The sequence below is a fragment of the Rhopalosiphum maidis genome, chromosome 3, assembly GCF_003676215.2.
Source record: "Rhopalosiphum maidis isolate BTI-1 chromosome 3, ASM367621v3, whole genome shotgun sequence".
In the NCBI taxonomy this organism is placed as follows: Eukaryota; Metazoa; Arthropoda; class Insecta; order Hemiptera; family Aphididae; genus Rhopalosiphum; species Rhopalosiphum maidis.
Genome location: NC_040879.1, coordinates 24,486,864 through 24,513,763, shown reverse-complemented (window position 1 = coordinate 24,513,763; position 26,900 = coordinate 24,486,864). Strand labels below are relative to the sequence as shown.

The following is a 26,900-nucleotide window of genomic DNA, read 5'->3' as shown; positions in this document are numbered from 1 at the left end:
TTTTTAAATTAATAAATGGTTAACTATTATTTGTGCTATAAAAAATGTAATGCTCAATTTGTATTCCTAATATTAATTTATATTTGCTATGTAAATCAATTCATATTTCTACGTTAGTTTATTTTAACGTAATAATGATATATCTACATAGTTATATCATATATATATATATATATATATATATTATAAGTTTGAATATCTATAAAACTATTTTTCTTAGAATACTGTCAGTAATAAATTATAGATATATGATAAATGTACAGATTATAATATATATTAATATATAAATATTTTATATTTTTATAAGTTACATTTTTCGAGTAAGAAAAGTTAAAGATATATTCAAAGGTATTTACATACACGATTATTACATTTCATGAACATATATGCATTATATTATTTGTCATAGTCAGTAAATTTAAATATATGAAGCTGTATATATTTAAAGAGGAAATTAAAGTGAATTAATTTAGAACGCAAAGAATAAGTAAATCTGTATTAATGGTTCAAAAATATATTTTAATAGCTATATATATATATTTCATTTTACAAACCATTGGGATTGTACAGGTTATTGGTAAGTTATACAAAATTCACAAACAATTGGAGTTTAAGTATAGATTTTAACAAACCAATTGGAGGAAAAGCACGTATTCGATTGCGCATCATTAATCCAAAAATAAATATATCTTCAAAGAACAAAATACTGAAAATTATTTTACATTATTTTAGTATATTTTTACATGATAATAAACGGAGATGCTGGTGTAGAAAAATAAACTAAAAAACTAAAAGCTCCGGGAGATGACGGGAGTACTGAAGATAACCAATTTTTTGAATGAACAGATAATCCAATAGTTCAGATATGCATGTGATAGGGATGCTGAACTCAGCGAAAATAAAAGCGGCAATCGAGTGGAAACCGACTGACAGGAGACCAAGAGGACAAAAATAAAGAGAAAAATAATTTTAAAAAATACTGCCGTTAAAAGTAAAAAAAAAAATAACGCTGAGCGGGACAGCTGTGTAAAGTTGATATGTCGGAAATATCATCTATACACCAAATCAGAAAATCAAAAATATTATTTATTCACACGCGTTGTCATCAGGCAACCGAATTCAACACGGATTTTGTACGAGCAACAAAGTGCACGGGGATAATATACGAATACCTGTAGTTTATTACAGGTACATCTAGCTGCTGTTATAATAAGCGTGACTAAATTAGTTGCAACTCCTTCTATATTTTTTTTTTTTAGTGAAAAACAGTAAGAAGAGCCCAGTGGACACGTTGGACGGGTCACCTTAAATTTGAATTGAGTTTCTGATTGAGTTTGTTTTGCCCGAAAGTCATCGATAATAATATATTATATCGGAATTCGGAATACCTTAGTAACGATTATAATCTGGTTCACCCGATTATATTCATGTCATATTATACTCTTTAATGCATCGTCAATACCGTAACCAGCTGAGTATATTTTATTATTTTCTCAATGGTTTTGCGCTGAAAACAATATTAACGAGTAATTAGATGCGATCACTATAAAAATATTATAACACGTATACATATTATATTACAATATAGGTATTAGGTATGGTAGGTACATTCCGGCGCGTGATAAATAAATACAAGTAACATAATTTAGTTTGGTCTGACACTTTATTATTATATATATAAAGAAAACACGATTAATATATTTATTTATTATTATAAAACAGTCTTAATCAACAAAATGTTCTGATGCTCAATGATGATGTGAATGATGAGCAATAAAATGCGTATGCATAATAATACGATTTAATAATATAATTTAAGTATAATATTATAATATATAGGTATAAGAAAATATTCATATATTGTGTTATTTATATTTTAAACCACGTTCAATAAGTTGCAAAGTCGATTGTATATTGTATGTTTCGTCATCGGATGTATAATGCGATAATAATATACACGTGTCGGTTATTTTAGTTATTATTGTTGATAATAGGTAATATGATTATACATAGTTAATTTTTTGCATATGATTTGTTTTGGTATTTTTGTATTTTTGTATACATGCAAGTACGGACAAGATCAGTTACGGTCTCGTAGTTATATCGGTGGCCCATTTCGATTATGAATATAGGTATGATAATATATAAATATCAAATAAATAAAGCCGCTATATATGCCTAGGTATAATGTGATTACTTTGTGTGATTAATATCTTTTCGAATTAGACCACCGAAATGTAAATGTTCGATCTAAAGTGTTTTATATTATAAGTTATTATATAACTATTAACTGTTTATTATAGTTTCTGTATTGTATAATATTTGTTATGGTGACGTGCTGACAACGTCACCATGATCTCAATTAAAGTATGTTTGCCGAGAAAAAAAAAATGAAAAAGCGTAATTTATCAAGCGTTAGTTATATATCACGAAGCTAATAATGCACGTTATTCTTCTTCCGCTTCGTTTTGATAGGTTATATAACGCACCGATGATTTTTCTCCAGTGACCAACGACTGAAAAATATAGAAAGAAACATGCAATTAGTAAATCGTCGTGTACCTATATTATTGCTGAATGCGGCATGTTAAATATAAATGTGGTTAATAGTAAAAAAAGAAAACCGCCTAAAAAGTAATATTAGTGTCAAAAATGTGATTATTTTTCTTATGTTTGATTTTTTTTTGGTTTAAGTGTAAACAATTATAATTTATAATATTTAAAAATATTGGAGTGTTAATATTTTGGAAAATAAAAGGTAATAATAACATACTATTTAGGTATAAAGATGTTTAAATGTCTAATGTTGTCTATAAATATTAACAAAAATTATAATTTAAATATTATATTTATAATATTTCTATTCAAAAATGCACACGTAAAAGTTACTAAATATCCAATAGAAGATATTGATAGTTTTTTATGATTGAGTATCTATTGGTGTTTTATTACTTGAAAACATTCAAACACCTTAATTTATAAAAATATGTCTAATAGCGTCAACAAGTTAGTAGGTAACCCAAATAAGCCATACAGATAATATGTTATATTGTTAGTCAAAAGCGTTTTTAAAGATATAATATTATTGTTTTTAGTATTTTGAATAAAGTTTTATAAAAAAATTTTCGACTTACCTAAAATTATTAGACAAATATTTATTTTGTATTTATAATTACTAATTAAAAATAGTTAAAAAAAAAAAAATTGAATTTTTACTCTTTTATAAATTATATTACTATTATGACACCTATAACAATATAATTTATTATTCATTTCGAAATAATTCCATAGCAATAATAAATTCTGAAATAAAAAATATTATATTACACTTTATACGTTAAAAAATCTCCAAATTACGAATATTTTGTCTTATTATGTGGAGGACTGTTATCCAAGTATATAACATTTTTTACAATATTAATATTTTTCGAATACTTTCAACAATTTTTGTTATTAGGTACTTTTGTATTTCATCAGTTCTATTTACATATACAGAGTTATGTCGAAATTAAAATTTATTTATTTCATATTTTTATATAACTTAGAAACTAAATAATATCTATAAAAAATAATTATATATTTTTAATCAATATTCTCTGAAGTTTTACCTACTTAAAAATATATTGTGTACATAAATATATTTATTGATATAGCCTATTGCGATAAGGGCATTGACAGTTGGCACGAATATGTTTATCATAAAATCATAGTATGTATATTTTTTCTTTGACAACTAAAAATTAAATATAATTCGCTCATTTAACCATCTAATATTTCAGTAGAGTTTACTTTTTTTTCTTCTTTTGTCGGTGGGCTGCGCAGAAAGTAGAGAAGTGGTGCATACAAGAAATTCAACATAGCCGTTCCAAATAACATCCATTCAAATCCAATTGTGTTCACCAATGTTCCGCTTAAAGCCGGTCCTAGTGAAAATAGATTGAATTCTCAATTCTCATGAACAAACTTTTTAAATTTAAATATTGTCATTTAACTTAATAATAATTAATAAACAAACATAAATATATCTTATTCAAGTACATAATTTATAATATAATTTGTTACTTGTAGGCGTTTTATTTTTATCAAGATATATCAAATTAAAATATATTTGAGACAGAGTTGTGGAAAAAGAGTAGGTAATAGTTTTATATTTTTAGAACACAAAAAAAAAACCATACTACTAGCTGTAGGTAGTAATGATCTGCAATGCGGAAGAAATTAAATCAAGAATACTGTAAGATTTGGTCAACACCAACGCTAAATTATAATTGAAGGAAAACATCGAGGTCATAGTTATCGAGACAACGTGAGGATTCAAAGGATGTGCTGTGTTTGAAAACTGAGGAGCGACGAACAAGGACAATAGGGAGAAGAATTAAGACATAACAATGAACAAGGGCTGGCAGCCGATTATGTCCGTTTTAATCCCAGTAAATTACGGTGTACTATAGAGACGGAAATTCTTATAAAAAAAATTATAAAAACTCGTGTTTATAGGATGCCTGCAGAAAAATATATAATATTTTATACCAAGCACTGGAAGACACCCGTTTTACTTATAAATTTTATGTTAAAAATTAATAAAAAATTTTTTAAATAATTTAAACAGTTGTACATAATATTAAATAAGTACACTATATACATATACATAATCTCAATAACAACAAATGTGATGTGATTTTATAACTAGTCGAAATGATAAGATATATATTAATATTATGTTTAAATAATGTTAAATTAAAAAAAATGTCATATTAGTTTTACTTTGTATATAATATTATTTTTCTTTTTCTATTAACATATAGTATTTTGTGTATTATTTTAAGTAATTAAATATAATTCAAATATTTTATGACGACAATATGCTTATTCTACATCGCGTGGGTACCGTTATAGTTAATTAATTGTTAATGTATATTTATATATGAAAAAAAAAATCATAAATGGTATTGACGTTGTAATCTCAAAACAGGTAACCTGTTAGATGTCTACATCCGTTTATTGATTATTATTTATTGGTATATTATCAAGAAATATGTTATGAGAAATTGTAGTCTGATTGTTTACTAAAGAACTAAGAAGTAGGTACCTATCTATAATATTTATCATGTAATAAAACAGATAATTTATAAATAAAAAATTGCATTTCAACAGGATTATACTATGTGTTTGTTCTTTTTAAATTTAAACACGTATTTTATAATTGATATTTATGAAAACTCTCACTGTTTTAAATAAACTCGTTTGAAAATTTTTAATTATTTTTTGGTACTAATATAATATAGATGGACTTAAAATAAAAATTATAATTTAAAACTAATATATTTCATAAATCACGAGTGTATAGGGATAGTGTATAGTGCAAAATCAATTTCATAAAAATTGAATTATTAATTATCATTTGTGATCAGACATTTAGTGTAATACAAGTTTTAAAAATATGTTAGAATGAGGTTGACAAAGAAGTGCTCTATAAACAATATACGGGTACGGGGGGGGGGAATGTATGTCGATAATCGTAAGGCGATACAATAATAATGTATGCAAATGTAATTTGGCCATGCTATCTTAAAAATATGAATCCTTTTTAACTAGGCAATTGAATTGTTTTGCAATACTTACCGATTGTATAGCCCAAACAAAATGCCACGTCCCCAATCGCATAAACACTACCATATACAGCTGTATGACGTATATCAACCAAATATCCAAGCTCAGGCATCATTGACGAATCCACCATACCAATAGCAAAACCAAGACCAGCGTTCGGTACAATCAAGTGATTTATGTCTCTAGCCGTTGGTATCTGTTCGGAACAATAATGTATTCCGTTTCAGAATAAATATATACGTACAAAATATTTTTTTTTAAAGATTCTAAATTGTATCTTACTATTATCAAGCAAATCCCAATCACGATTAATCCAATCATTGCAGCTAACCATCTGTAAATGCAGTCATTACAGACATCGTCACGGTTAATTTATCGCAATCAACTCGCATCGTCACTATAAATACCTTCCCATACGATGTCCGAGAGGTCCAAACAAATTCGTTCCGATCAAATAAGAAATACTCGCTGGTAAAAATGTTACTCCTTGTTTCCATCTTCCGGCACCCATAGTATCCATCATCCATATAGGTAAAGAAGGTTCAAGCATTGCGATTCCCGTATTAGCAAAAGTAATAGCGCCTTACAAAAAATAAAAGCAATTGTGAATTTGTGAAGAAAAACTATTTTTTTTTTTAATGACTAAAAGTTTTTGAATATTACCTGCAGCAATTATTATATAGGGATCCATGACTAAAGATTTTAAGGAAGGAGGATCTGCATCAGTTGTGACTACTCCTGGTTGTAAAAGCAGTAGTTGTAGCACTATAGAATAATTAATTAGACGTTTGAGTATTTAATTACATTTTTGATTCATAATATATGATATATATTTTTGAAAAAAATTTTATTAAACAATTAAATACAATGTCTAGACGAAATTTAAAAAAATAATTATAATGAAATAAATATTGTGCAAATATGGAATACAAACCAGTATTATATAAGACCATTAAAGACAGTAGGTACCTATATATATATATTCTAAATTATAATCAGGTAATACCAAATTATAAATTTCTGTTAGGTATGTAAATATCTATTGTACCATTAAATAAAAAATCTAAATAAATGACAACAAAAAAAATATTTCTAAGCAAAATTTTATCAGTTTCATAAGACAGCATTGACGCCATTTTTTATTAAATAAAAATTAATATCATTTAATACTGCCTATTGATAATTTTTTTAGTGAGTATTTAAAATGCATATTGAAGTATATTATTAATTTTTATTTGACATCGAATAAAATTAATTGCTTAGAAATATTGATTTATTTGTAGGTACTATATTTCTTAAGACAAATAGTGATTTTGATTTACAGTATTAACTACAAAACAAGACAAATATATTATATATATATGTACATATAATTATAACATATATCAGTTGTGAAGTTAATTAAGTGCTATTACATAAAATCTATGTTTGATATACCTACACAAACGGTGAAATATTAAGTACATCTATTAAATTGAATTAATTTGATTAAACATCTTGTTTGGTTTTGTTGTATAAATAATAATGTATCAATGTATAATAGGTTATAATTGTATACATGCAGTTGTAAAGTAATAACTATATAATCTATAATACTGTCTAGTGTCTAGTATCTACTATAAAATATTAAAGTCAGTAATAATAATTGGTGTCTAATATTATTAAATTAGATTTTGTTAAAATTTGTTTACCATAGTTTTTGAATAATATACCTACTATATTAAGTAGACTTATATAAACCCATAAGATCAGTCATAAGTATGTTTGTATATCATTAAATTAGTATTTTGTTGTTTTAAATTTAGGATATATTTTGTATCTCTGCAATTTTTAATTCCATTGATAATTTTTCTTATTGGTTGACTATTTGAGAAATGTTTTAATTTAAATTTTTCTGTACAATAACAATACATCTCGTGAAAATCGTATTATTAGCGTTTTGTAGATATTCGTAGAGCTAGAGCAACATCTTTTTAGATTTTAAATATAGTGGATAAAATTTAAAGCAAGCAAATTATTTCCACGCTAGCTAGTCCATTTTTATAATAAATACCAAGCTTTTAAGAATTCACGCAAAAATATAATAATTTGAATATTTGATGATATTATATTAATTATAATTGTACACTGGAAAAATATTATAGTTCGGGGAATATAGGGTCCTCGAAATACGCCCAATATACCACCCATCAAACAGCACTCTTGCATTAGTATTATAATTATATAGAAAGAGACGTACACAAATATTATTATTAGACTTAATTTTTTTTCAAATATCTCCGTATAAATATTTATTCAATATAACTTGTAATTAATGTTTATTCAAAAGAAAGATAAACCAATTATGTTTTCAAAATGCACAAATAGAGAAATTCAATTTAAATAATTTGGCCCTCTTCATATTATTAATTAGATTTTCCAAAAATTAAAAAATAAAATGCGTTTTAAGATCAATATTAGTTATTAATTATTCTACAGTCCCATCTATATTTATTTTTTAAATAATCGCGTTAATCACGATTACGAATTTTCATTGACTACATAAAATGGGTATTATATGGTAGGCATATCAATTAACTTTATTAATTACTAATAAAATAATGTACAACCGTGTTGGTAACAAATTCGTTATACATCATTGTTTCGCTGGTATAACATGTAGATAAATTATATTGACCTAGATGTATAATCTATAGATAATTATACATACTTTAATTATGTTTGGTTGTGGCCCAGTATGCAATTTACTACAAACAATAGACATATGGGTATTCATATTTCATAAATAGGTGTATATAAAGTACGTAACTAATTTGTTTTGTTTGAGATTTTCGGTTAGTAAAGGCGTGTTTATACATAAATATTATATGAAATATTAACCACTGCTAACAATATGAAATACTATATAATATATTTTATGTGGCATTTTTGAATTGTACATCTTCGATCATGTTATTATTTATTGCGTTATAGCGAGTTGTAAAAAATGTGTTGGAACTCAATGACACGAAAATACACGGAGCTATGCGCTTTTATTAAATGCGATTAAAATGAAAATGGCAGAAATCAATTAACCGATGTCTGGTTATGGCATGTACGAGTTAGGTGGTTGACTCGAGCGACGCCTGCTGCCTGCAGTTATATTTTTAAATGCTAATTAAGGGCAACAAAAAAGTTGTTACAGCTGGGATAAAATATACTAGGTACCTATACAGACACTGGATATGTGGCACTCGTCTCGCTTGACTCACCTCGGTGAAAGTCATAATATTATTATTTTCAGCTGTATAGCGGATAGCGAAAACGTATTATTTTACTCAAATAACGATTCTGAACAGAGATCGGTTTAGCCAAAAATTGTGGTTAGTGGTACCAAAAGCTGAAATCGAATCGAAATTTAAAAACCTATTCATCCGTCTTGAAAATATGAAAAAAAAATAACGATACAATTATATAAATAATATTATTCAGATATAATATTATATAAAATATAGCGTATTAGAGTCACACGAAAATCCCCGTGGCGTCCATTTGAGATTCGTATTAAGTGTTATTAGCAAACGTTTTGTTAAAAAAAGATGCTTTGAAATTTCACTTTTTTCGCGGTTCATTGTTTATTGAATACTTCTCTAAAATACCATTTGTAGCCTGTAGGTATTCACTTTCTAATCGATTAATAAGATTTTGCGTATAATAAATTTGGACCACTTTTACTGTCCCAAAAAAATGTCTAGAATATACCATCCATATAATTTTAAAACACATAGCTCCTCGTTTATCTCGAAACCAGACATAGAAGGGTGAATTGAAAATAACATTTTAAATATTATTATCATACTTAATATAATATGGTTTAAATGTAAAACGTTGTGTTACCTTATCCTGATTCCTGATACAATTATATTTTTGATTTCATAACAATTGATAAAATAATATTGTATGTTGTCATATTTTTTTTTGTTTGAATAGGCCACGTACTTTCATAAGACTAAGTTGGTATTGTTTATAGATGTAAGCAATACTCGACTTCATCCACCCATTTTATTAAAAAACATTAAATATTAAATTATAGGTATATTAATCTATTAAAGAATCATAATTTATTAAACGATTAATAAAATTATTATTAACTATAATTTATACTTATAATAGTCACCTATACTAGGTATACTGTCTCCAGCGGTCTCATACAATGCTCAATCCAACTGTGATGTATATACGACCAAACGTATGCAAAGTGTTATTTGGTTTAATTACTTACTCGAATACCTTTATAGTTTAAGATCATAAACCGCAAATCATCACCCTTAGACATGATTTTAATTTTAATTTTTTTTTAAACTTAATATTCAATTTTTCGTACATCCGTCTCCTAGTGCCAAGGCCGAGAGTATTAAAAACGGAGCGGTTTTCCCCACAAACTCGTACATAATTCCGCCAAACGGTGGACCGATTAACACACCCAAAGCCAATCCACCCAGTGCAATACCCATTGCGTTTCCTCGTTCTTTATCGTCAGGGTACCGTTCAGCTAACATTCCCATTCCTACAAAAAAATAAAAATAAGAGATGTTGATATAACATGTAAATGGGCGTTTGCACAATTTAGTGTAGGTGGGTAAAAACTGTCAAACAAAAATCATTAGCAAGAATTTTTTTTTATTGACAATAATATTATATTATTTATATTATTTCGTTGTGTGTGTTATGTGTACACTGTACATGGATATTAATTTACCAGAAACAGTCGAACAAGACGATCCGATCCCTTGCAAAGCTCTAGCCAAAAACAGTACTCCGTAACTCCGTCCGAAAGCAAATACTAAAAAAAGTAAGTACATAATAGACCTGTATTATATCATATAAATATTAAATATATATTTTTACATAGGCGCAAATAAGACGGAGAATTGGTACTGGGTGATAGCCTAACCATTAACCAATATATTATTATATGTATTTCCAATATGTCTAGCAGTTATTGTTCACGAATTATTAAAAAAAAAAATTGTTTAAAACATGTTCATAGTTCTTATAATAATTAGTACCATCAATTCTACCACGTGTAAATTATTAGTAGTAAATAATAAATTGTATGTAAACGAATTGTTTTTATCCGCTATGTCAAAATTTAAAATGAAGACTATATGTAAACAATAACGTTGTAACCGCGATTTAATACCGGTTTAGGGATACTTAATATTCAATAATACATTAATATTGATGTCATTTTTATTTTTAATCTTAAATTTATAGGGAAATTAATAATACATTTTCATTAATAGTTACTAATTTATTAATCAATAACAAACTATAGTTATATTATATGTACTCATCTTCCAGAAGGTTTATTGTCAAATTGTAAAAAATAATTTTGAATTTATCGATTGGGTATGAGGGGCAAGCTATTTATCTACGCCGATTTTCTATACAATAATTATAGGGCTTAAGTTGATTGAATTCCTTATTTGCGCCTATAGGTATGTGTCAGACACAATCACAAACGCGACCTGACCCTAAATGGGGGTATTTACTTATGGTCGATATGAACATGATGAAAAATCCAGTGAACATCGGTATGCTATAGCCAATTCTGTGGGTGAGAGGTCCGACAATGGGGTTAACCATTAGCTGCACGACTGCTTTGGATGCGAACATCATACCGACTGCAACCGTTTCGTGAACCAGATCGTCATGCCTTTCCTTTTTGAGAGTCGCTTCTCGTTGTTCCCAGGTCGGCACTGTCCCGTTCGCTAAGGTTTGATTATAAGACAACAACAATTATACACACACACACGCGTGTTTTGGCTTTATATAGATTTATTGGAACGATTATCGCGAGTATATTGTTTATATATATAAAAAAACAAACATAGAATTGTACTTTTGTGTTTGATTTATTTTTTTACTACGACACTTTTTATACATAAAAATATTATACAATATTAATACCTACAGTACTTACAAATTATTGTTATTGTATTTTTTATGCATATATGATAATAAACACCCGAATAAATAATACAAATAGGTATATAGGATACCTTTTATGTATCAATATTATATACAATATGAAAGTGTACATTTTAAACATAATGATGCCCTGTAAAATTATGTTTAATAACTCACTAATCAGCTTAGTGATATAAAAATTATTTTAGAACTTATTTTGGGAATCGATGAATTATTTTGTCAACATTTCTTCGGTAGTTCGTGTTTTCTTCCCCGCTCAGGTTAGGTATATAATATTGTATATTACATTTAAATTTATTAGGTTAGTAAGATAATATCATTGATTATAAATACTAGTATTTAGGTATAATCAATGATAATATGCACGTTTAATAAGACTATGAGAGTTTTGTTAAAAATAAATATACTTTAGCGATGGCTTATATCTTTTAATTAAATTCTTGACAGTGTAATAAAATATCGACTATAATTAAATAATGGACGCATAATTAAACACTAATAATCAGCTGTTGCATTGTTGTAAATTTTAAATAAGAAACATTCCAAAAAATGTCGACAACGTGTTAGTTGATTAATTATTATTTATTTACCTAATTATCTAATGTATTATTTTTTTTATTCTTTTCCCGAAGTGATGTTAAATATTATTTAGAATGTGTATTGAATATGAAAAGTAGTTCAAAGGGAACCACGAATAATAATGATTCACCAAATCATAATTTATAATAGTATATAGACCAATAATTACAAATTTTCTTTTTGTACGCTGGTGAACTCGTCCAAATTTATTTATGTCTCATTATTTTTCTTATACTATTATTTGTGCGCCCGCCACAATAGTAAAATATAAAGTGTGCCACCTGTGGCCAATCTATTTATATATAGGTCGCTATTAAATTTAACGATGAACTACATATTCGTTGAAGGTAATAATTAAAAATTGTTTACACATTATTAAGATAAAGTATGAAAATATTATTACCTACCATCGTATCGAGAAAACGCGATATTCGGTAGAATAAGATATCTTTTATTTGTAAATTATTAGTCAATAAGTGATTTTTAACTATTAATGTAAAAAAAAACACGCTGAATTTTAGGAAAAATTAAATTAATTGCACATAAGCATAGGTATTATGTATCATGTATGTAACTTGGTTTAAACTAATTTAATATCGAATTTACAACTCGATAATTATTATCCTCAGTTTCAGATATTGTTATTATGATTGATCATTATACACGTGCATGGCATGCAAACAGTTCGCAGAGTGATCCGCGTGCGTTAAATGTTAATTATTTTGCCTCGGCATGTCAATGGTGTAAACACCGTCGTAATATATTTAAAGTTCTCTTGCTTTCAATCAATTTGTTGATGTAGTGAATCTTAGTTAGAAACCCTACATTACAATATATTGACATAATATACTTACATAAATTGTATAATATTGTAATACTACTAATACTGTAATAGTATATATATATATAACTCTATATGTCTATATAAGTGTATCAGTGTATAATGTATATTAATGTACACGTTATTATTTTCATTCGTGTACAAATGCGACATGCTAGCGTAACTACATATTGTATGGGAACTATGGCAACAATTTATATATTAAATATGGTAATAAAATCTAACGTACTTGAATTACCTGTCATAGCTCCATGTGGCACTGGATATTCATTTGGCGGGGCTGATGAAATGGTAGCAGTTAGTGGTTGATCGGGGTGCTGGATGTCGTAAAGAAATTCCGGTATTATTGGGACTAAAAAAAATTATTAATTATTAAAATGCGTTTATAGTAGGAATCTGACTATCAGTAAAAGACGTTCGTCCTATTTACATTAATAAGTATTGAGTGGTTAGATTTTAGATTAGCAACATTTTCTTATAAGTTAATTTTATATTATTAATTTATATTACTTTAATGCGATAGCAAGGGAACTGGAAACATTGCTGTAAACTATATGGCTAGTAGATATTCTTATATTAATAATTATTAATTGGTTAGTTAAAATATGATATAAGTAGTTAATCTATTTTATAATATACAGTTGATGCAGAGTATGTCATGTCATTTAAAGTTAATAACAGATTAAAAATATTTTCTAATTAGAATAGTAATTTAATTTAATATTGTAATATTGTACGACGCTAAATCTGTATATTTTGGTTGATAAAATGTGGCTAAAATCTATTATAAAACAATAAATGATAATATTACATTTCATTCAGATATTTTATACAAAAAAGAACAAGAACGGTTAAAGTATTAAGAATTAAAAACTAGGATACAGGTATTGTGATATATTGACTATATACCTATATCCTAGATTTTAATTCTTAATACTTTAACCGTTAGTTCAATAATAATTGTATAGAATTAACAAAATTATTATTTATTATAGAATAATAGAGAATATTATTATAAATAATAATCAACAATTTTAATTATAGGTTTTCGAATTAGATAAATTCAATAAAATATCTACCATTACATATTTTATCACTAGCAAACAGTTAAACAATAATTTTATTAATATATTTTGATAGCTCGATACATAATTATTATTATCAGATACTTAACAAATAATGTTATGTGTTTAATATTTATAACATAAAGGTAAACTTATTATAATTTACGTAAATTGTATGCATTATAAGAACCCAATATCACTGAAATTAGTGAGACTCATTGGACTATTACTTTAGCAAAAAAATGAAATATTGCACAAAATATATTTATTTATTCGCATATCATAGCTATATACGCAAATTCATGTAAAACGGTTTCGCAAAAATACTTTACGGTTTTCATTAAAAAAATAACTGCAGGTCTGTCTACAAAAAAATTATGGCCGTTTCGGTGTCTCAGTGAAAATGGCTTTGCTACGTGCTTGATTATTATATTGTACCATTATAGCAATATAATATTATTAAAGTAAGGCCATAATGAATCTTACCAATTAAATTACTTACCCACAGTAGTAAGAAGCATATTGTCCAGGAGTAAAGCTATAGCTACGATCACCACTACGAGTTGGCGGGATTCGCGGCATCGTTTGAGCCATTCTTCAAACATTCCTCTCACCAAGACCATATAGCACCTAAATCTATAAATTGATAAATTTTAATTTTTCGCTAACAGTACGCTATATAAATACATGTACCTATATTAAATAATATAGTATAGCATAAGGCCATAAGGGGCATTTGAATGTACATCTCACACTTCGTTAAAGGCTTATAATGATAACATCGGCTGTAATATTAAATTTATTGTTAGCAATAATGGAATTTAAAACAGGATAAATGATATCATTAATTTAAAAATACCTTATACATTCTTATTGTGCTATTTCAACTATTTGAGTAACTAAAATGTTAAAATAACACAGTCAGTAGACATATATAAAGCTTTACATCGGTTTGAAACCCTAACAATACATTTGAAACGAAACTAAACACAATAGATTTAAGAACCAACGCTTTAGAATCAAAGATGAAAGGTACATTTTCAGACTCGGAACAAGCAATTAGAATAAAATAAACTCGAGTTAACAGGTACTTACAAAAATAATATTTCGACAATAGTAGCCATTGTTATAAATTATTCGTGTATAATTTAGATTCTATTTAATTTAAAATGTGTTTTTCGTGTATATCAAATCATATCACATCATAACTGCAAATATGTTTATTTTTTTATTTATAGATTGTATAATATATAAAATAAAGTAAGTTAAAAAATGCTTTTTAAACTTTTATTTTTCTTGTGATAAAAACTTATTAATGTAATGACCATTTATATTTTTAAATGTGCTCATCGCATCTAGTAAAATGCAATAACATTGAAAGATAAATTAAAAACTTAATAAATAGATAAAATAATACCAATAAATTATAAATTAATTACGTTTTCGGCAATACATATTTGTCAGTAAAGGTACTTATTATTTAAAATTATAGTTTTTAGAAATACTTATTAAAAACTGTTATTTATAAAATTATATTTACGGCCTTATGAATATATTAAAGATATTTTATTTATTAAAATGCCTGTAAAATACACCATGAATTGGTAGGTAAGTACTGTTATACTGCAATAATAATAGCGCCCTCGGGCTTAATATTACATATTTAAATATTGTCTATACTGTTTTTCTTTGCTATATATAATATATTATGATTCGTTACACTAAAATAACGAAGTGTTTATAAGTAGCGTATATTTTGTTGAGATTAAAAATATGAAAGCGAGGTAACGGTAAGATATATTTTGTTTTTATACAAGAAAATATTAACAAGATAAATGTTAAAATCTTTTGTTAATCAAGCCCGGATTAAAGATCCACTGGGACCAGGAATATCTAAAACATAGTAGAGCCGTTTTAAAGTTTTAACTCTTAAATTTCTATCCTTCTTACTTAAAATAAAAATATTTAATTATTTATTTGCATTGTTTTTATAAAATGTTATAATTTTGTACTATTAAAAAAAAAAATAATAATAATTAAATATTATATTGTAGGTAACTTTGGTTCATTATTTTAATGTAGATATCTTCGTTTAAATAATTAAGTTAGGTACCCATATAGTAATATTTAACTAATAAAGTTGCAACAACCACTGCAGTAACAAATTATATTTTGAATATTAATCATTTACATATAATATTCTTATTGCACGCGTGAATATGTAAAAAAAATTAATATATCGATGAATGATTAAATATTTTTTAATAATATTATTGAATATAACTTAATAATTGCATATGATTATAATACCTGCTACATTGAATTATATTGTTCACAACACTCATTTTCAATAATTAACAAGCTTTATCAAATATATTTTTTTTGTGACATTAATATTTTTATTTTTATTTTTTTGAATATGTGAATTAAATTTTTTTTTTGTGGGAAATGATAGGCTTAAGAATTGTACTTCTGACTTAAGTTTTGTTGCTAATAAAGCCATTTTATTATTAGTTATTACTTTATAATACAGAACGTTTCATTTATTTTTTTTTTTTTTTTAGTGTGAAGTATACTGTAATGCTTATACTATATTATTATCAATAAAATCAATTAACAAACCTAAACTGAAGTTGTCCGGTCTAATAATTCACTTTTTAGAAGACGATTCTGTAGTCTGCATACTATTTAATGATTAAGTTTATCCAAAAGCATTAAACTAAAACAACAGTAGTTCAAACAAATTACTAAGTAGTTTATATGACACCTAAATAACAAATACTTCTCTTCAAACATACTCCCGAAATATTGTAGTTCTATGTTGCAAAATTAAATAAAAAATGTTATACTTATGGACTATGGTTAGTCAAAAATTAAGGAAATTATTTACAATAATGATTTTGCTTTTTAACGAATTCCGTACGTGTAATGATGCCGAATAACGTTGAATATTTATTAATACAAACTATGTGTTAATTTAAACACATATAGTTCTAAAGCTTGGCTAATAACTACCTATTAATACTGATAGTTAAAGTAACGAGTATTATTGTTTTTGTCACATAATATAATAATAAGAGTTGTCATAATCATCACACAGATGAATAAAAACAATGAAACATTATCTTCAAACATTTATGGGGCATTGTTAAAACTTAAAAGGAGCTGTGATATTAATCATCATAGGACAATGGGATGAAAGGGATTTTTGTGATAAAAGTTAAGTGGTTTCATAGTCGAACAGAGTCACGTAAAAATCAATATAAACCATAATATTATCGGATATAACTATATAAGTATAATTACTATAATAATAGTCAACAATATTTTATTTTGCAACTACAGAACAAGACAAATACATAAATAAATAATTAGTTGAAAACAAGATAAAAAAATTTATGTTGTAAATTTATGTTGTAAAAAATAAGTATATATAGATATATAATAAATTAAATATTGCTATATATTGGTTGATAAATTTTATAACCTATAGATGAAGGATAGAAGGTGCAATAAATCAGATTTAGATAAACTATATTTTGGTTTTTGAGAAAATAAATGAATCACATAGCTTCCATGTTAGCAAATTGAGAGATATTTTAAAGTAGGTATAATAATAAACATTAGGTATACATTATGTTGTATGATGAAGAAATAAAAAAAAAATATCGCTTTCTATAGGTTATTTAATAAAATTATTCTATAGGTACATAATATAAATATAAAATATTATGTCACTTTATAATTTCAAAATTAATATTATATTTTGTCCTTAGCGAACATTTTAAATCAGTATTTTATTGTTATTGAAATATAAAAAAGTTATTTATATAGTAATAAGTTTATATTCAAAACAATTATGACTATCTAAAAAAATATATATAATATTTTTTTAAAACATGATAAAACTACATAGTATGTCTGTCACTATAATAACTGTAATAATCTACGTATAAAACTTGCATTTATTTATTTAAATGACTAACTAATTTTATGGAATTAATAGAAAATACTATTATTACAAACAATATAACAAAATAAAAAGAATTCTGTTGAATATTTAGTGATAATATTATTAGTAAAGTGTAACTGCTGAGTATATACACTATATAATGTATAAACATTTAAATTAATATGATAATATAATACCTACTCTGTGCAGAAAGCATGATAACTAAATAATTATACGCACTGTTTAAAGAATGATACTTGTAGGTCATTTAATATGTTTACGGAAACTACACAATTAGGCGATATTTTGATAGGTAAGGTACACGCTGCAAAATGATAAAAAAAATTGACTCGTCTCATTTAGCTAAGCGAGTGGTAACAGTTACATTATTATTTATTATAATAATATGAAAAAAAAACAAAATAAAAAACCATTGCAGTTAAAAAACGATTCTGAACAGAGCTTAGTTAAAACCATACCTGCAGTTTAGGTTAGTTTTTTCGATATTTACATTATCGTAAAATATATAAAGTGTTTCCTCACACTGATAAAATTATAAAATAATTTATTTGAAGTTTCATTTGGATAATGTTTACCATTTGTAAAGGTGACATGAAAACTGTGATATATATTCCATTTATAGTTTATCATTCTGAATCTAAAATTGTTTATAATTATTCATAATATCTATAAAAATTGTTTACGGCATAATAATATTCACCGAATAACTCACGAAATTATAATAATATTTAATTACCAAAACTTTTTAGAACGGGAATTAAAGTGCAAGTACTTAATTCAATAAAGTTAATATCTTTTTTAATTAACGTTAAACAGCCAAAACATGATACTGTCGATGCCATTATTAACAGAAGATAATACTCCGAAGGTGTAAATAATATTACCATTCAATAGTTTTTTTTTTATATTTTTGGCCATCGTTAACAAAAGCATTACCTACACTTTTAAACCGTTAGTTTTTAATGTTAAAAAATCACGGAAGCTAGGAACAATTATCAAATACTCATTATATGACACGTACAATCGATGTTGCTGTCACAGCTCGGTCGATTCAAATTTATCGCACCCGTAAATGTTTTCGATATAAACGCGTATGTAATTATGCAAATAACGTCTGTCCAACTATCAAAAACAAACATTCAATAAACATGCGTGGGTACATCTGTTGAAACTTAATTTTGAGTTAATGCAAAAATATGTTAAAATAATATGTTTCCAAAATCCAACGCGAAATGTATACAAGATTTAACTCATGATAAATGTACTTTTATTTATTCTTTTCTACTTCCTTAGAAATGAAGAATCTATATATATATTTTAGATATGTATATTATAATGTACCTACACAAATCTTGAAAATCTTTACTAACAATTATTTTATAAGTATCTCTATATATTATATAAGTATAACTTATAACTTACTGAACGAAAACGGCTTAAACGCTATGGTAAGTTGAACTCCGATGGGAATAGTTTCTTAAATGCGATTATACAGTCGTTTTCAAATTGAATTGAAAACACACGCCCTCGTGCCCCGCCCTAATCAGTAATCTACCCAAAACGGTTACCCCTAGAGGCGAAGAATGAACGAGTATATTATTTATGTTTTTTTCATTGAAATCAAAATCTCAAGTATCAAATATTGCATTGTTGTCGACTGAGCAAGCATCATTCAAAACTACCATATTTATTCAAAGAAAAAATTTTAATTTATACAATATTCGTGGACTTATGGTGCAAAAAAATTGGAATATTTATGAAAAAAATTACGCTCAGCATGATATAAAAACTGTGTGTATATCTATATGCATTAGAATTTAGCAGTTACACAATATGTCCACAATACTATAATAGATAGTAAACAGATATTATATTTATTATGAAAACATTTTATCGTTAATGTTCGTCAATATGATATTATATACAACGCAGTGTATTCAAAATGTACGAAACCGACTTAATTCATTAAAACACTATCATTATTAAAATACCGACTGATCCGGTGCACGGTGACGGGTCGCTGTGGGTGTCTACTTACCTGGTCGTTTTACCGACGTTTCGTAAATAAAAAAATAGAATTGTTGTGTAAAATATTCCCGGTTTATGGCACTATTCTTTTTCTCCCGAGTATGTTGAAAAATACTAGTTTTGTAATTTTGATATCCGTGCCTACATTATTATTACCAGAAACCAACTTCAAATTTCAATTTCGAAGCATTTTTTGTTTTTATTGCTTCAAAAGGAAATTACGAAAAAAAAAAAAAAAAAAAACAATACACAAACATTATTGTAAAACCGATACAAATCGCTCCGCTCAAAATCTAAAAGCACCCAAATAAATTATCGAGGGGACCTTAAAATACTGTAAAATATTGCACTACAAATAGCGAGAAAATTAAATCGTACTTAGTTTTAGGATTTCAAACCACGGTATAGGTAGAAACAACGATATTATATGCGCGTAAAAGAGAAACGAACGACTGACGGTGACAAATCGTGATGCAAAACCAACAGTTTTTATTCCACGTTACGTCAAACACCAGTTTGCATATATTAATAAAACAATAATAATTCATCGTAAAGACTTATTTATTTTTAGTAATTCGACATAATACCCGTCAATCATATAATAATAATAATAATAATAATAGCATATAAAGCCGGAAACAAAATGTACGGACCGAATTCTCGTAAAACCTGCAACACCTGAAATATCGCTTACACTTATATTTATGACGATATTATATGATGTAGGTAGTATGTATCTATTTTAACTTAAAAATATTAGCTATTCAACATGTATTGTTATAGTTATGATTATTTATAACACTTACGAGAGATAATCTCGCACACGAAATCGTAAAGTTCGAACATTTTACGGAACTTGACGTTGTCGCACACCAACGGTGGTCGTCATATTATCATGATAATCGCTGAAGCGCGTTTAAAAAGAAAAATAATATTATTATCGTCTCCGCGCAACAAGTACAACGTCGTCGTGTACACAATGTAATAATATATTAATATGTGTATACGACGATAAAATATCGTGTCATAGTGTACCGCGAGACGGAAAAAATAACATAAAAAAAAAAAAAAAAAAAATAGTGTCGTCCGCGCGACGTCGGACGAGAGCGCAACAGGGTAATAACAACAACGACGACGACGACGACTCGTTAAAATAAATAATAAACAATAATAAAACAGAATTTGCATACGGCTATTGTGTACAGGTGTAGTACGACAATAATATTGATAATAATAATAATAATAATATTATTATTATTAAATAGGTATACGTTATACTCACCGTTTATCGGCGGCGACGGCTGAGGGGGGTTGGCGGTTGACTGCGACGACGGCGACGACAGCGACGACGTGCGTCTCTGACGGAGTCGCCCGGCGGTGTGCGGCGCGGCGCGTATTATATATTACACGACTGGTGGTGCAGCAGCTACACACGCACACACACGCGCGCGCGCACGCACAGGGGGTGTGTTGTAGTATTATGCCCTCGTGAAATAAAAAAATTGAAATTACGAAAAATTGAAAAAAGAGGTGGCGGAGGATGATGAGGATGAGGAGGAGGAGGAGGAGGAGGAGGATACGGTTTGAGGACTCTGGTGCAGTGCGCGCAATGTTATTATGACGATATAATGTCGGCGGGTCCTGTCGCGCGCGCGCGCGCGTGCAGTGTCAATGGCACGGTGGTAACGTGCGTGCTTTGTGCGCGCGGAAGCCGGTGTGAAAGCACAGTGACGCGACGCGGCGTTGCGGGGGTGTGTGTGTGTGTTGCCGTGCTGCCGGCGTATGTAGTCGACCGCCGGGTGCACAGAGCCCGGGGACCGTGCGCGTACGTCTGACTTCGTGCTTAAACGCAGCCGAGCCGGACGATCGTCGAGGGCACAGAGGGCACAGAGAGCTGTGTGGCACCGTGTGTACGACGACTGTACGCCGTTGTATAATATAGCGACGACTTAACGCCGCGCGCGCCGAACACTTTACCCCGCCGGCCGATCCGCCGCCGCTCGCGCCCCCCCGTCGACCGTGGCGCTCGGCCGAAAGCGGCGGCCGCCCATTAACAGTCGGCATATAACAGTCATATATACACAGCGTAGTGCGTATAGTCGTCGCCGCCGCCGCCGCCGATCCCTCATCCTTATGCCATCCCTCATCCTGTCCCGCATTTATATATATATATATAATGTATGATGTGAGTACCTTGCCCGGCTCTCGGCGCACATCACTTTTCTTCCTTTCAACCCTCACGACCGCGCGTCTCCGTCGTCCACCTTGTGCAGTCTTACTCTCGCCCCTCACCGCCGCCGCCTCGTACATCCGAGTGGCGGCGCCCTTTGCAGCCATTATAATATATTATACACCCGCCGCCCGTTATCCGCGACGGCATAGTCCATTTTCATCAAGTCCCACCGCCGCCGCCGCCGCCACAGTTCTCTGTACATATAACTTGTTGAATAGACAATTAATTAAAAACTTCCGTTCAAAAGTCCGTCGGCCGGTCGTATAATATATATATACGTATACGTTCAAAATAAACATCACAGCCTACGCAGTGGCGGTGTCTCATCCCTTCGTCGCCCACGCACCACTTGTAGTCCGACCGCACCTTATATTTTATCCCTCCGCGGCTCGCACTTCACTTCTATTCGACCGTTTCATAAGCCACTTTATACCCACCACCGACCCTTCTACCCCTGTCAACGTCGTCGGTTATTCTCTGGGCCGTCCGTGCTGGAGGTGGTGTGATGCGTTTGGACCGTTGGTCGCAGCTATATAGCGGTATAGAGGGAGGAATGAATCGAAAGCACTTTGTATTCCCCCACCCCCATACCCTCTGAGAGTGCATATACAAGTATATATACTATACGGTGGAACGAAAAAAAAAGCAATTGCCGCACCATGACAGCTAATTTTACGACTTCCTTTCAATTTTTATTTTTCCTTTTTCTGATTTTTTTTTTTTTTTTATATAGCAAATTTCGAGAGTGTTTTAGTTTTTTTTTTACATTGTTGGATCGCCGATGAGAAAAAAAAAATTACTCCGCTAAATAAATCCTCCTGCAAATGTCGAAGAGAGAAATATATATATACTACATGTATGTATACCTACTGCAGCGTATAATCAAGCGTCGTTCGACCAATTGATTTATTGCGAATAGTGCGAGAGACGAATTCGTGTTTCACACATTCGATATTTCATTCGAAACGAGAATCTAACGCGCAGACGTCCAAACCATATATATTATTATATTATACATACGACGAACAGCGACGTACGCTTTTATTCATCACATACTCACTCGCGACCGTGCGTCATCGCGTAAAATGTGTTCTATTATATAGGTAGGAAATAATATTTTACAGAATAATATGTCCAATTACAATATTATACATCGACACGTGATAAAAAAAAAAGTGTAGTACGCTTGACGATGTTTCTCTCTCTAGTTTTTGACTAGCACAATTTCATTAAGACTTACAAGATAATTAAATATGGACTAAGGAGTTTAGAAAATCGTGCGAATTGTATGTGTAGGAACACCATAGGAACTCGCCGACCGTCGACGCCACTGCCACCTGCGAGCCGTGATTATTACAGAAAACTAGAGGAAATATATGCTGCTCACGAATCACGACCAAATTAGCTAGTATTTTTTTTTTTCAAAAACATTCAAGGTTGAATAATTATAAGAAACCATCATGTTGAATGAACAAAATAGACATTAAATTTATAAAAAAAAAAAATAACTAGTTGAGTACACAGCAACTTTTCCACATTTATGCGATTGTTGAAAATTAATAACGTACTACGTGAAACGCAAAGTATATTATAATGCGGTTTGAGTAACGATATTTAATCCCAGTACAAAATAAATCATAAATTCAACACAATATCTAACTAATTTATATAAAATAAAAAACATTTTCATAAAGCAAAAAAAAAAACAGTTGAAAGGTCGAGTTTTTGATAATTTTTATTAAAATTAGCAAAAAGTTAATTGTATCTCACACTAATAATAAAGATAACAACATTTTTAATTAAAAAAAAATATTTGTATTGCTACTCTCCTTCAGTATTGAAGCATTGATGCATGTATACCGAGTTTAGGTATAATAAACAAAAAAATAAAAAACACGATAAACTTTAACGTTAAACCTAACCTTTACAATAAATATAAATAATATAAGTTATGAATATTTCATTATAAATTATTACCTTCTTAATATTTTGTATTATCTTCTGTAATAAATGGACCAATTGAACCATGTATACAGTGGCGGCTCGTGGGTTTTTAATGAAGTAGTGCACATCCAAAAAAAATATAACCAATATAATATATATATATATATATATATATTATAAATTGTATTAAATAATATTGTTTACAAATTTTAGTTATTTACAAATTACTTTTTCTTTTGCTTATACCTATTTTTACAAGTGTCAAGTACCTATAATAATAGTAAATACATAATAATAATAATAATAGTAATAATACATTTTCAAGTAAAAAACTATGACAAAGTAGATACAAATTATTATATTTCAGGTACATATTTATATGTTAAATCGATTCTCCTCTCTTTTTTTTCTGCAAATCTGTTTATTACTTCTTCGTTGAAGTTTGGAATGTTGTTGATCATCCGTTTTTCGATCGATAACATAGCTAGTGCTGTAAGTCGATCTTCTGTCATTGAATTTCTCAAAAATGTTTTAATACGTTTCAATGTAGAAAACGACCTTTCGGCTTCAGCTGTAGTCATTGGAATAGTTGAAATTATTTTTAAAAGTTTGTAGCTTTCAGAAAATATATGTATTAAATTATTTTCAATTATAAATTTCAATAAATGAACTGATGAATTGATATCACGGAAATCGGTTCTTTTGTAGAACAGTTGTAGTTCAGTTTTAAGTTTAGTAACATCCAAAAAAGGATATGCTTCAATTGTTTTATTAAAATGGTCACCTGGGAAGTTATTTTCGTACATAAGAAATTTGGTAGATAAAAATAGGTGCGAAGCATTTAAGTGGTTTTTATAATCAAACCGTTCTTTAACGTTGACAATAAAAATGTCACATACTTCTTTTGCAGCGATTTTTCTTGTTTCAATAGTATCATCATGTTTTCGTTTTTTCGTTGGATGATTTTGAGAAGTTTCAAAGATGTTATCAATATTCTGTCTTTCTTTTAATATATTTTCTTCGAACCGAAAAATTGCCTTTGAAAGTTCTACAGGATCCATAGTTGGTTTTTGTAGTTGATTATATAAAATATCAACATGAGGCATTAAAGAATGAAACACTCTTAACCAAAATATAAATCTATCGTCAATTAACATCCGATGCAAAGCTCCAGCTTGATTAATTGCTATGGTTTGATTGAATGTTGATTCAATTTCTTTCATACATTCAATTAACGACTCAAGATTCTCATACACAGTATTTACTATTCGACTTTTAAAATTCCATCTAGTATTAGATGATCGAGGAACTCTGTGTTTAACAATTTTATCTAAAACCGTAACCCGCTGCGGACTGTTGGAAAAAAAATTGGTTATATCAGTTAGGTTTGAAAAAAAAATTCTTATCTCACGATTTTGTGAAGTTGCTTGAATTAAAATTAAATTAAGCTGATGAGCATAACAATGTATGAAATGTGCATTTTTATAGCTATTGTTTATTATTTTTTGTACACCATTGAGACGTCCACTCATCACGTTTGCGCCGTCGTAACTCTGACAAATCAACATATCTGGTGACTCTAGGACTTTTTCCAAATTAAATATTATACATTCAGACAACGATTTCGCATCGTGTCCAGTAGGATTGAAAAATCCCCAAAATCTTTCTACTGGTGTTCCATCCGATAGTAAATATCTAAATATTATTGACAATTGAAACTGAGCAGATACGTCAGTTGTTTCGTCAGCCATTACAGAAATATATTCTGCTTGTTTTATTTCATTTTTAATTCTTTGTTGACATACAGCTAAACAACATTCTAGTAAATCATTTTGGATTGATTTGGATAAACCTTTAAATACCGAAGAGTTCTCAATATGACATTTTAGTACCGAATCTAACTCTGAACTAAAGTTTATAAGACCTCGAAATACGCCGGGATTCTCTGAATTTGATTTTTCATCGTGACCTCGGAGTGCAAGCTCAAATGCTCCACAAAATTTAATACAATTTATGATTTTATTCAATATATAACGATTATGACTTATTTTTTCATTGTATTGTTTGATATTCAACCGATATGCACTAGAAAGTTGTTGTCTTATGTCTTGTTTCCCTAATAGTTTTAAATTTAATTGAGAATTTATGTGTGTCATTGATTTTTCGTGTGTTTTGATTTTAGAAGTTAAATGAATTAAATCGTTTATTCCATTCTTTACCCAAGCGGCATCATTAGATTTTTTACCAAAAAGTAGACAGGGAAAACAATACAAACGATTTGTTTCTGAACAACCACAAATCCAGTCATTAGTTTTAAATATATCATTTTTAAATTGTCTTACATAATCTCTCGTTTTACATTTAGTAATTTGTTTAATATTTAAATCTGGAGTAGGCCTACCTTTATTTTTTATTTCCATCTTTTTCTCCAACGAGATTGATGAAAAATTACATTGCAGTATTAATTGCTGTACTGAGTTCATTTTAAAAATTGAAAACAAATACACGAGTAATAATATATTAATATACGTTAATGTCGGTCGTCGATAATAAACAGAAACACGATGGTCACGATTAATAATGTTTTGAATTTCCGATAATGATCGACTAGCTAATATTATCAGCTGATAATCGAAATAATATAATAAATTAATG

General features: G+C 28.5%; 2 protein-coding genes across 10 annotated transcripts; both read right to left on the bottom strand.

The window, feature by feature from the left end:
* Positions 1 to 1,709: 1,709 nt before the first annotated feature.
* LOC113556579 (synaptic vesicular amine transporter) lies at positions 1,710 to 21,982 on the bottom strand. 9 transcript variants are annotated; one of them, XM_026961614.1, is made up of 13 exons: positions 21,351 to 21,982; positions 16,690 to 16,786; positions 14,570 to 14,703; positions 13,233 to 13,355; positions 11,145 to 11,363; positions 10,349 to 10,432; positions 9,974 to 10,156; positions 6,274 to 6,375; positions 6,018 to 6,192; positions 5,893 to 5,944; positions 5,623 to 5,806; positions 3,790 to 3,923; positions 2,448 to 2,516 (listed from the first exon to the last, which is right to left on the bottom strand). In XM_026961614.1, the coding sequence occupies exons 3-13, from the start codon at positions 14,688 to 14,690 to the stop codon at positions 2,448 to 2,450; spliced, it is 1,446 nt and encodes a 481-aa protein (XP_026817415.1). In that variant the 5' UTR covers positions 14,691 to 14,703; positions 16,690 to 16,786; positions 21,351 to 21,982. The 9 variants fall into 9 exon arrangements, with proteins under 9 accessions (XP_026817421.1, XP_026817415.1, XP_026817423.1 ...); XM_026961622.1 differs by having other exon boundaries at positions 13,242 to 13,355; XM_026961616.1 differs by lacking the exon at positions 21,351 to 21,982 and adding an exon at positions 20,447 to 20,531.
* A 2,619-nt stretch (positions 21,983 to 24,601) lies between these two features.
* Positions 24,602 to 26,665, bottom strand: LOC113557862. Its single transcript, XM_026963404.1, has 4 exons — positions 26,605 to 26,665; positions 25,812 to 26,235; positions 24,934 to 25,598; positions 24,602 to 24,816 (listed from the first exon to the last, which is right to left on the bottom strand). The coding sequence occupies exons 1-4, from the start codon at positions 26,663 to 26,665 to the stop codon at positions 24,602 to 24,604; spliced, it is 1,365 nt and encodes a 454-aa protein (XP_026819205.1).
* Between the last annotated feature and the right edge of the window lie 235 nt (positions 26,666 to 26,900).